At 38.8% G+C, this 12,643-nt stretch overlaps 1 protein-coding gene across 1 annotated transcript in view; it reads left to right on the top strand.

Annotated features, from left to right (window-relative positions):
* Positions 1 to 3,891, top strand: part of FBXL17 (F-box and leucine-rich repeat protein 17) — an 809,991-nt gene extending 806,100 nt beyond the window's left edge. The window contains exon 9 of the mRNA XM_006895052.1: positions 3,679 to 3,891. Coding sequence (XP_006895114.1) covers positions 3,679 to 3,819 — 141 coding nt within the window. The 3' untranslated portion in view covers positions 3,820 to 3,891. The remainder of the gene's footprint in view (positions 1 to 3,678) is intronic.
* The last annotated feature ends 8,752 nt before the right edge of the window (positions 3,892 to 12,643 follow it).

The raw sequence follows: 12,643 nt of genomic DNA on the forward strand, positions 1-12,643 counted from the left end.
GGAGCCGAGCAAACTGAAGCTGTGAACAATCTCAATCTCTTCGCCATCCATCCTGACGCTGCCAATTGGTCCAGTGGTGAGAATCTTTGTCTTCTTGACTGGACCAAACAGCAGCAACAACAAAAAACCTCTCACTTTCATTTAGTTGATTAGAACTTTTAATGACCCTCTATTGGGTTTCTGAGACTCAATTGTAATGGGAAAAATCTGCTCACCCTTCTCTCACAGAGCCGTTGGGTTTGAACCCAGAGATCCAAGGGCTTTTGATTAGCAGCACAACACACTGCCCTCTAAAACACCACAGAGCTTTAATGCAGAGAGAGAGACTAAAATCCGAGTTTCAGACTGGTTTTACCCCGTTCAGTCTTTTCTTCATTAGATGATAAATTATGAGTGTACCAGAACAATAACAAGGATGAGAAAAAGGGTAAATCGGAGCCCTGCTAGAAGTATCCTCCAACTCAGAAACCAGGGGAAGTACATGTGTTGCTTTGCAATCAAATCCTTTGACAGGCACAGTTAGAAAGAGTCCAGCTCAAAGACGGAGTCTAGCTACATCACTTTGTGTGCTTTTTTTCTCAGTTTTGATAAGAAATAATTCCCCCACATCAGGCTCCTAGAAGAGCTTACTGTGCTGTTTCTGTGTATCCCACCTCTGACTTTGAACCATAATTTTCCCCATTTTGATGACCATTCCACAATACTCATGTTTTATGAATTTGGGTCTGTGTTTTTGTCATTGCTTTTTATTTTTATTTTATTGCATCAGCCATGACTGAGCCAGTTCATACCAGTGCACAACTCTCTGACTTAAATAGAAGACACACTTGTAGAGTGCTCATGGGTACACAGAGAAGAGTTGGCGGACACAGTCTTGTGAAGACATAGTAGGACTCCTTAGAGAAGGTTTCTCTGAACAAGAGGACACTTGAACTGACTGAACTCAGATATCATTTTCTCAGGAAATTGCTGGTCTTCCTGATCAGTATGTTCTTGTCTGACTTTGCCTTGCCCCTGGATTTCCCTTTTCATGTATAGTTAGTTATAGTTTCATTCATCACATATAGTTAGTTATGGTTTCATTCACTAGTGTCTATGCCTGCCTCATGGAGATGAAAATGCTTAAAGCTTTTATGCATCTTCAGTTGGAGCAGAAAGCAATTAGCCATCAAACAAAGCGATTACAATCTAACTTAAAAATATAGTACTATGACCCAGCTATTCCACTACTAGGAGTATATCCCAAGGGAATTAGAACTGAGACACAAATGGAAATTTGTATGACAGTGTTCATATCAGCATTATTCAACATCATAAGAACATGGAAATAGCCCAAATGCCCAACCACAATCAAATGGATTGAGAAATTGTGGTACATTCACACAGTGGAATACTATACAGAACTTAGGAGCAATGATTTTTTAAAAAATACTACTCAACTTGGGAGAGACTGGAGAGCATTATGCTGTGTGAACTAACTTAGTCTCATAAGAACAAATACTGGTGTAGACCATTACTATGAAAATAGGAGGATAACTAAGTAAAACATGTTCCCAAGGGAGGAAAGGAGTGGGGGCAAAAGGGTGGGAATGGGTAGGAGGCGAAACCACAGTGTTGCACAATTTAGTGGATAGAGGGAGGGGGTGAAGGAAATGGGAAAGATCCGGTGGGTACCTGAAAAGACAGGGTAATGATGGCCATAGTCCAATGGTGATTGATTTAATAAAACATAATGCATGGGAAAGATTGTATGAAATACAATGCGAATAAAGAATAGTGTGAAACAAAATGTATATGAAATTTGCAAGCACAAGAGTCCAGAATGAAGGTTGCATAGTGGGGTGTACCTGGGGCGGGGGGATTGTATACCAATGAAGGAATTTATCTTTTACTTTTCAAAGAGAAGGGTGAACTGGGGCAGAGAGGTGGGCAGGGAGAAAAATGCAACAGTGAATGAATGGAAATCCAAAATCTCTGTAAATGTTCATTAAAATTAATAAAATAAAATTATAAATATGTATAATACTATATTATAGTAAATTCTATGACAGAAGAGCAGGTAATGCCAAAGGAGTGAATGGCCTGCACCCTTTACTTAATTATGAGGAGATGGGGCAGTACTCAAAGTTCCCCGGAGAAACAGCATTTAAGCCTGTAAACACAGGAATAAGGAGGAGTTATTATGAGGAAATGTATTAAAAAGTATTCCAGGCAAACTTGCATGTGCAAAGACTTTGAGGCTTTATAAAGAATTTGGGCAGCTTGATTGGCAGGGTGGCTGGGTGATGCCAAACTATACTAGAGAAGCAGGCAGGGCTACATCACAAATTGTCTCCTAAGTGTATTGTAACAAGCTGCCCAACTCAAACAAGACATAGAGCATAAGCTTGTTTGAGAACTTAAAAATTATGTTCTTTAAAATAATCTCAGCCCCATTAATCTGTATCCTTAACTGTAATTTGCTTAATAGTTGTTTGGGTTTTCTTCAAGAAGTTTCTCTTTATTACTTTTGAAAGCAAGATTTTATACATCATGCATAGATCAAAAAAAAGAATCATCTGCCTGACAAAAGAGCAAGTATCCATACAAGGTGGAAATATCAACTTTCAATTAAAAAGATCCATACACAGTGCCGTTTCTCAGATCACCCAGAAGATACTGTGTTACTCAGGATAGTGCAAACAGTTGAACCTCATGGACGACATTCCTCTAAGCAGGCTTTCAGAGGAAACATCAAGGGTTTGCTGTAGTTACAGGTTTTTCCTGGTGCTCTTGCTCTTTTCCAGTAATGGACACCAAGAGATAGCACAAAAATGTGATTCACAAGTACCTTTCTTTTACAAAGTATAAATGAAATATTGATGTATTTGAAAATGCCCAGGTGTTCAATAAAGATTTTAAATAAAGCTACCTAAAAGTTGTAGTTCTTAGGTTAATCATTTATTTATCTAAAGGATGAAGAAAGCTGTCTACTTCTGTGATATGAACTGCAATCAGCTTAAAAATAATTGACAAATTAATCCCTTCACAGCACAGCAATTGTAAAGGTGTTAGTTTTAATTAGGCCTGTCTGATTGCCTTGTCTAATCAAGAATCAAGGTGGTATCTTTGATGGTTAAGGTCTACTGGGGCCATCCCTGACCTGCCAGCCATGTATGTTTTAATTATTGATTCCTCACATCTCAACCTTTTCCACAAAGGGACTTGAAGTTTGCAATACCTTAACATTGAAGGGAAGAAAAATAAACAGTTTCCCCCCAACACTTGTAGCTAAACTCCTGATAGATAGCATTCTACAATTTTTGTCCTAAAAATGCTGTCAGTTGATGACAAAGTCAAATGCATGTTAGAGCACTATCTTATTGCCGCCACACCTCCCACGCACTCAGTTTTCCTGTGAATGTTGTTAAGATCTTGACAAGTCACGATTATGTAGCTAATAGAAAACACATCTACTTTCTTGAGATCATATATTTTGAAAGAGATCCCTGAGGGTGAAGATAGTGCTCAGAACCAAGAGAGATAAGACAGAAAGGGGCACTTGTCACAAAGAACTTCCTCATGCAACTTAGAAGGGATGAAGCGAGGCCCCTGGTGGTAAGTAGCGTGCCAGTGAGCAAAACACCTGAGGCATCTTGGTGGTCCCTGTGTATGACGACGGCTCTGCTTTGGTTGCAGGTTAATGAAGTAACGGTGGAACAGCTGGTGCAGCAGTACCCCCACATCACCTTCAGTACCGTCCTGCAGGACTGCAAGAGGACCTTGGAGCGGGCCTACCAGATGGGCTGGACCCCCAACATGTCTGCTGCCTCCTCCTAATGCTCCTCCCCACAGGGGTAATCTCTGATCATTCAGAGAGGAATTATAGATTAGGAGTGGGTAATCTCTTGGGAAGGTTTTAACTGTTAACTGTTTGCGTGTGTACCTGAATGTGTGTATATTTGTGTCTCGTTTGCATACTGCATAGCATAAACATAATTGTTACTTGTTCCCAAGTGAGCCAGTTTGATTTTCTTTTCCAAAACTAAAGCATTTGGAAGCCATGGACCTTTTGGTTTTAAATATGAAGGCTTAATTTTTTAAAAATATAGAGTCAAAGTATGGATGCATTATTTCAAGCTTCTAATTACTGCCACTAGAGACACCCAAAAAGAAAACAGCCTTCTTTTTTGAGGTGATAGACTTGTGGACTTCCACTGGTTATGACTAGGCACTGATATTGCATTGATGAGGAGCCTAGAAACCAGTACTTGAAAAATTCCAAGCACACACACGCGTGCAGGCACTCACAGTCTCACAGACATGAGTGCTTGCAAGTGCATGTACACACACACCAGGACGGTTGCTTTCGAGATAATTTCTTGACAGGCCCTCCTCTGGGCCACTAAGGGGATGTTTTATTCATCACGGCTGTGCCTAACATGGTGTATCCACAGGTGCCCGACTTGCTATCTGGTGGGTGACTTAGCAACTAGAAAGAATAAAGCCTTTTTAAATTTTTTATATGGAGAAACAATCTCAACTCTCCTGGCCAGCTCATAAAAGTTAATTATTCATTATTCCACAAATGCATTCTGTTGAGTATTAAACATTTTAGTTAGATTTTAAGTTAATACAGCATTCGTTTTTATTTTGTGGATAAAAAAACTAGTCAAGATACATACATTTTAATGGAAGTTGGAGCTAATCTTAGTATTTTCTGCATTGGAGCTATCAGTGAATTTTGTTGGTATGCAGCTAGTGAAGGAGAATTAAAAAAAAACAAACACAAAAACACCATGAAAACAACAAAACAAAACTCCTGCAAATCATTTAATTATTTTGTTAATTATGAAAGCATATCTTTGAGAGTAGAAGGTTAATACTAAGAGAAGATTAATGAGTGAGATCTAAACAGACAATCTTCTATTGATTTTGTTTGTTGTGCTTTGCTTTGAGTTTTAGAACAGGTTATTGAGATAGTTGCATGTTACCATTTTTTTAATAGTTCTTATGCTACTGCAAAGATCTATTGCTGGCTAATATGTGGGTTAACAAGAAAAACAGAAAATCTGTTCATTAAAAATTCTCTTGATACTTGTCAGAAATAAGCACTCTCTGCTTAATTAAAGATTGCCAGCTTTGTATTAAGGCAGTACCTATCAGTAAATTGATATATATTTTGATTTCGCACATCTTTACAATTAACTCTTAGTAGGGACTGAGGCTCAAATAACCTTTCCTCTGTCTACATTTATAATAAGACAGCAGGAAACATTTTTAAGCTAAAGAGTGATTATCTTTCACAGTAGAGCTAGAAACAAAGCCTTGAGTTGTGAGTTTGCTATTTATTCTCCCCTAATGTGCTCATAACTATTATTTGGTCTTTAAGTGATAAACTTTGAGTTTAATTTTCTGTGAGTCCCAATATTGCTAAAATAATGCTAACTATACAAAACAACAGATAGATTTACATTGAAATGCCATTCACGTATTTATAATGACTCCGTTTTTTGTAAACAACTGTTTCCTTTGATTATGTCAACATGTTTCTGATGTGGCATTTTTTGTTTTTAATTCAAATCAGTTAGGAAAATCTAGTTGACAAGAACCAAGGGTATTTTTTTCCATAACTAAATGTGTTATTAATTTGAAAGGAATAAAATTTGTGTAAGAAAGAAGCTATTTATCCTTGATAAATTGTATTTCTTCGTAAACAATGAACTGTATTGTCTTCATATTTGCCTCCCCACCAGTGAAATATTTTCCTTCACAATATTTTAGCTGATTTTTAATCCAAAACTAATTTATAAGACAGTATGTATAGTAATAGTAGCTTGAGTGAGTAAGCAAAAGTTTAATTTTATATATGTCACACTATATTTTAAATAGTAAAAAAAAAAAGACAAAAGATGAGTGACCCATCTCTAATTCAGATGGTGCCATTTCAGTTCAAAGTTGTAATAATCTTTGGAGTGTTATAGTTTGGTTGTCAAATGGTTTTTGCAAGTGTATAATTGGTTTTTTAAATGTCGCATTGTTTGGATCTAAAGTACAGCACTCTAACATGCTTTAGCTTTGGGGGGAGGGGGTGGGGGGATTGCACTTCTTCTTTAAAATGTTGACTAATCCAGAAAGCCTGATGCAACATAACATATCTTGGAAAACTGCTTTGGTTCATTCGTAGAAATCTGTAGAAATATACTATCCAGCCTCAAAGCATTAATCTCCGAAAACAACCAGAAAAAGCATCACCTTGAGTGAGCCTGTGGTGATTGTGGAATGTGTTCTCATTAGATGCTTTGAAAAGAGGCTTAAAATACTTTTTTTTTTCTGGGCAATATAGTTTCTTTTCTTGCTTAGGATGTCATAAATACATGTGAGCACATTTAATGCAGGCCTTTTTATCCTCTCCAAAATGTCAACAGTATTTTCAGAATAAAGACTATGAAATATATTGCTGTAGTGGAAAATTCTGGTCCTTTGTCTTTAATGTCCTTTTGAGTGGATAAAGAAAATTCACCCGGTTTGTAGTTTCTATATTTCCGTGAATCTTTTGACCTTGCAATGGGTTGCAATAAAAGAGAAACAAAAACATTGTGTCTTTGGTTTTCTTTTAGAGACAATAAATGGCGGCCTCCCTTGTGCAGGCTGAGTGTGATATAAGCCATGGTCTGTCCTTGTGCATTTCACTAGGGCTTTCTGTGGGTTTCATGAACCCAAAACAGTAAACAAGCTTGTGTTCAGGAGGTTCTAATTTAGCTAGAGATTATTGAGATAAAATGAAAACCTCAATGGGATTTATGGCAAGCTTGTGGAGAGTTTAAAAGAATATTGTTTAAAATCATGTTTCCTAAACAATCACACTTTTACTTAACCACTTCTTGAATTATTTAAAAATAAATAAATAAAACATTTCTTGAGTAACAACTGTGTGACAGGCGCTAGGGATTTAAAGATAAGTGCACTCCTCCCCTCAAGCTGCTCACAGCCTAGCAAGGAAGCATTCTTGAAAACTAAGGCAGAGTGTGGTTAGTGTCATAACGGCCATTGACAGATTGACCACATTGACAGAGTAGCAGATTTGGGAAAGAGCTTCTAACTGAGTTAAACAAGGACTAGTAGTTTACTAAAGGGATCTCTGGCGGCATATTCTAGGGAGTTTCAATGCTAACCAAACGCTAGAGGCCCATCTGGCATTTTGAATCCACTAGTGTCTCCACTGGAGAATGATGGGCAGTCTCCTCCTGCGTGATTTACACTGTCAGAAAACCCCCTGGAGGATCAGCTATGAGTTGGCTTGGACTTTACAGCAATTAGGTTGTGTTTTGCCTGTAGAGAGGACCACCTGGGAAATCGTGGATGAGAAGGAGTTGGCAGCTAATACACGCAAAGACATGGGGTAACTGAAAGAAGCACTGGTGAGACAGTGGTTAACTACTAATCAGATGGTCAGCAGGTAAACTCACCACCATACACGGGAGGGGAAAAGACATCATAGTGCATTCATAAAGATTTGCAGTTTTGAATGGGACAGTTCTTACATACTTTGGGCAAGTTGCTAGGAGAAGATATTCCTTGGAGAGGGAAATCATGCTTGGGAAGGTAGAGGGATGGTGAGGGATAGGAAGACTGTCCATGAGACGGATTGACACAGCGACTGCAGCAATGGTCTTGAGGGTGTTGGAAATTGTGAGGATGGTACAGGATAGAACAGGGTCTGATCCTTTCATAGGGTGGCTGTGAGGCTTACAAGACTCAGCAACACCTAACAGCAACATAGGACAAATCTATCCTGTCCTGTAGGGTCACTTATAAGTTAGGATTTACTTAATGGCACACAACAATGTGTTATCTAGAGGCAGCTGGAAGTGGAGAAGGTTCTACTAGGAAGTAAGAGGGGGGTGGGAACAAACCCTCAAACTCCATGCCGTCAAATCACTTCCAACTCTTAGCTGATTCTCCATCAGGGGCTGTTAATCATAACAGGAAGAACCTGCCCAGCTTTCTCCCTCAGAGCAGCTGGTAGATGAGATCCACCAAAGAAAGGACATTTAGGTTAAAGATGCAACTCCTTGCTAAGGACACCACCAGAGCTCCTTAGGTAGAAAAACCAGGATCAGTTCTGAAGAACTTCTAATATCCTAGGCGTGCAGGAGAGCTCAGATTTGCTAGAAGAACTTTGTTTTGTCAAACAAGTACAAATGGAAAGTTTAAATACATGGCTTTCACACTCTGACCACTTGGTAAAATGGAAGTCCTGAAAGATTTCTGCTATGTGACATCTAAACATCATTAAAGTGTTTTTAAGTGATGAACTGTGCCCCTCAGGAAAGCTGCAGCCAGAAACAAAGTAGGAACTATGTATGACCCCTGGGGCCAAATGCGGACCACTGAATATTTTTATGTTTCATTTTGGGCAAACCATTTGTTTAGCCAAAAATATTTACTTTCTCGTCCTTCACAGAAAAAGGCCCTTTGCAAACTTCTGTTTTTAGGAGTGGTTCTTGAAGTTTGATCATCAGATCAATGACATCAACATCCATCTGGAACTTGTTACAAGTACAAATTGTTGGTTTTCACTTTACTCACTTTGTATCTGTTGTTGCTATGTGCTGTTGAGTAGCCTGCAACTCATAGCCATCCTGTAAATAATGACTCTGAACCTTGCCCTATCCTGATCCAGCCTGATCATTTCTGGTGCACCTGACCCCGTTGCCACAGTCACTGGGCCAAACCATTTTATCCACTATGTCTTCCTTTCCTATGCTGAACCTCTACTCTCCGGGTATGATGCCCTTCTCCAGGGATTGGTCCCTCCTGCCAACATGCCCAAAGTATGTGAGACAGAGCTTCAAAATCCTTGCCTCTGAAGAGAAACCTGGTCTCACCCTCTCTAGGACAGACCTATTTATTTTCTTGGCAGTCCATGGTGTATGTTGAATACTGTTCTCCAGTATTGAGAACAACTCAAAAGAACAATTCTTCTGTTCCTTATCCATTGTCCAGCTCTCAGATGCATAGCAAGGAATTAAGAAGAGCATAGCCTGGATCAGATGTACCTCTCTAGATGGGTATCATTGTGTTTTTGCACTCTGTAGAGGTCCTTGACAGCAGATTTTCCCAGCACAACTCATCTTTTGATTTCCTGACTGTTGGTGCTAAGGATATTGATTTTATATATGAGCAAGCAGAAATTGTTAAAAACCTTAATCTTTTCTCCATCTATCATGATGCTGCTTAGTGGCCCAGGGATGAGGATCTTTTTCTTAGTGTTTCTTAGATGCAATCCATATTCAAGTCTGCCTAGCAGATCAGAAAATCAAGGACTGAGGCCCAGCAATCTGTGTTTTACCAAATCCTCTGGCGTTGATAAAAATCTTTTGCAAGCTAAACTTGCTTTATCTATCACTAAAGAAAGAAACCTTGATATAGCTAGTATGGTGGAGGATATTTTAATCCCCATAGCTTATCATTTTCATAATAAAGAATACGTAGAAAACTCTGACCTAATGAATACTGGAGAGTTGGAGCAGAATGAACACTTCATAAAAAAAAAATACACCACAACACAACAACTGAGGTCTCTGGGTGGTTACAAATGTTTCTAAAGGAGGAACTAAGAAGGCAGAGAGCAAGAGAAAATTTCGAGCTTGGTTTTTGTTTTCTATTGTTAATTTGGACTCTCGTGAATATGGATAGCCACTAAATGACATTTACGTGAGTTTAGCACCTAAATCTACACTATTTGCATAGTTTCTGTTGCTGGTAATTGTTTTTAAAATATTAAGGTAGGTAGTTCCCAGTCTTTGAAAGAAGCAAACAAAAATAATCCCTAGAGAAAGACCCTAAATCCAAACCCCAAAGAAACTCTACAGGTATTTTTTAGGAGCTGGTGAGTTGATTACAATATAGCAACAATGAACAAGTGATAAAATCCTTGCCCTACCCCTCATCATCCTAAAAATCTCCACTATGATCAAGTCCATTGTGGCTCTGGTTGCTGGTGCTTGTACTTGAATGACGGTGTTATTCACTGGACTTCTTTGTATGCATATGGATAATACCCTGTCACAACATTGTATTTCAAGATGGATCTAGAAAGAATTTTTTTAAACTAATAAAGCAACCCCATTTTTCCTCACCTTTTTGTCTCCAGCATAGTAGATCATGTGTTCCTCTGACTCAAAATGGCCCATGCCAGTCCATCTCATTTCGCCAATACCTAGTATGTCCATATTTATGCATTCCATTTCCTTCTTAACAATATCGAATTTTCCTACATTCATGGTTCTTATATTCTAGTCACTAGTGTCTTACTGCTATTCCTCCTCCTATGTGTTTCCATACTTGAGGGCTCAGCCTAAGTTGTCATATCTGCTAGTCTAGGTGTCCTCTGTTGTACATAGGGTTTTCAAAGGCTTGCTATTTCAAAAGTAGATGGCCAATCCTTCTTCCTAGTATGTCTTAGATTGTTCAGATTTAGAACATTATCTGTCAGACAAGCATTTTATAGAGAAGATCAGATTAAAGATACTTCCCAGTAGTAGAAAAAAAGCAATAGATTCTGTGTTGTCCCCGCCCTTGCCAGGTGTGTTTTGAGCCATGCCTTTCTCTGCTCCACCAGCATTTACATCTACTCCCACCTACTCCTTTCACCAACAATCTCCCATTTCCAGCCCTTGATGTGATGGCCTATAAATCAATCTTCCTGGGCTTCTGTGATTCCTAATGCCTCAAATTGCTGCCAGTTTCTTCCCCTGTGGGCAGTAACTCTTGACTTGAGGAGTTTTGAACTTCTGCTCCAGGATTGACTTCTTGTGCCTTAGGGCATCTTCTCCTCCATTTATTCTACAAGAGTTTCCCAGGGGAGGCTGCATAATCAATGATTTATTCTTTGCAAATACCTTTTACCAAAAAACACAAATGGTGGCTTTCTATATGGTCTTCACCTGATGGACTACAGAGGAATCAGTAAACCATGTCAGGAATTGACTGTGGAAAAAAAAGATCATCAAATATTTATGTGCAAATTCCAATTAGAGATAAAGGAAATTTTTTTTAAAAAATCCCAAGAACATAAATGCACACTTGAGTCTATCCCACCTGAATTTAAAAACCATCACAAAAACAAGTTTGAGGCATTGATCAATTTGTACTATGCAATTGAAAAACTTTAATCTTTTCTCCATCTATCATGATGCTGCCTTTTGGCCTAGTGGTGAGGACTTTTGTTCCCTTGATGCTGAAATATAATCCATATTGAAGGCTTTGGATCCTTTGAAGCAAGTGCTTCAAGTCTTTTTCACTTTCAGCAAGAAAATTTGTGTCATCTGTGTAACATAGGTTGTTACTGGAGTCTTCCTCCAATAATGATGCCAAATTCTTCTTCATAGAAACCAGTTTTACTAATGTGTTCATCATACAGATTGAAGAGGTATGGAGAGAGGATACATCTCTGACGCATCGTGGGTTTTTTGACACAACTTTCTTAAAAAAAATCATACACCTTTTATTCTGGTTTACTTACAAATTCTGTATACATTGTTTTCCACACCAAATCTTTCCCATTTCCTTAACCCACCCATCGATCCATCAAACTGTGTGACTATATGATTATGCTCCCCATACCCATCCTCGCCCTTGTGCTCCTCCACTACCTGCCCACAAAATCCTCATACACATTTTACTAGTTATCTATTTCTACAATAATAGTTTTATGTAATATTTGTCCTTATGGGGTTGAGTTAGTTCACTTAGCATAATGCTCTCCAGTCCCTCCCAAATTAGGTAATAATTTATCAGATCATTGCTCCTGCATGCTATATAGTGTTCTATCATGACATAACTTTCTTAATTTTAACTATGCAATTCTCCCTTGCTATGTTCACACAACAGACTCTTGGTAGGTTTCACATGAACACAATAAAGTGTGGGATTCACATTCTTCCAATGTTAGCCATAATTTGTTAAAATCCACACATTCAAATATTTTGCATAGTCAATAAAGCATAAATAGACATTCTTCTGGTATTCTCTGCTTTCAGATAGGAACCATATGATATCAGAAACAATATCCCTCATGCCACAACCTCTTCTAAACCCAGCTTGAATTTCTGGCAGTTCTCTGCCTATGTACTGTTCTAATAGTTTTTGGGTGCTATTCAGCAATATTTTGTTGCATGTGATATCAATGAGATTGTAAGTAACTTCCACATTATGATGGATCACCTTTCCTGGGAATGGGAACAAATATGGGTCTCTTTCTGTCAGTCAACCAGGCAGCTGTCCTCCAAATTTCCTGGCATAGACTGGTGAGCACATCCAGGGCACCATCTGTAAGTAGAGACATATCAATTGGCATCCATTGATTCCTGGGGCCTTATTTTTTGCCATTGCCTTCAGTGCAGCTTCACCTTCTACCTTCATTACCATTGGCACTTGATCATAAGGTTGCTGTGGTGGTGGTTGTTGTTAATGTGCCGTCTAGTCACTTGCGACTCGTAGCGCCCCTATGTACAACAGCCTTAAACTCTGCTCTGTCCTGTGCCAATCACACTGTCTCTGACACTCCCATCCCGATTATCCCAGTCATTGAATCAATCCACCTCACAGAGGGCTTTCCTCTCCTGCGCTGTCCCTCCACCCTACCAAGCATGATGTC

Source organism: Elephantulus edwardii, unplaced genomic scaffold (assembly GCF_000299155.1).
Source record: "Elephantulus edwardii isolate Elephantulus edwardi_28Jun2011 unplaced genomic scaffold, EleEdw1.0 scaffold00156, whole genome shotgun sequence".
NCBI classification, from domain to species: Eukaryota; Metazoa; Chordata; class Mammalia; order Macroscelidea; family Macroscelididae; genus Elephantulus; species Elephantulus edwardii.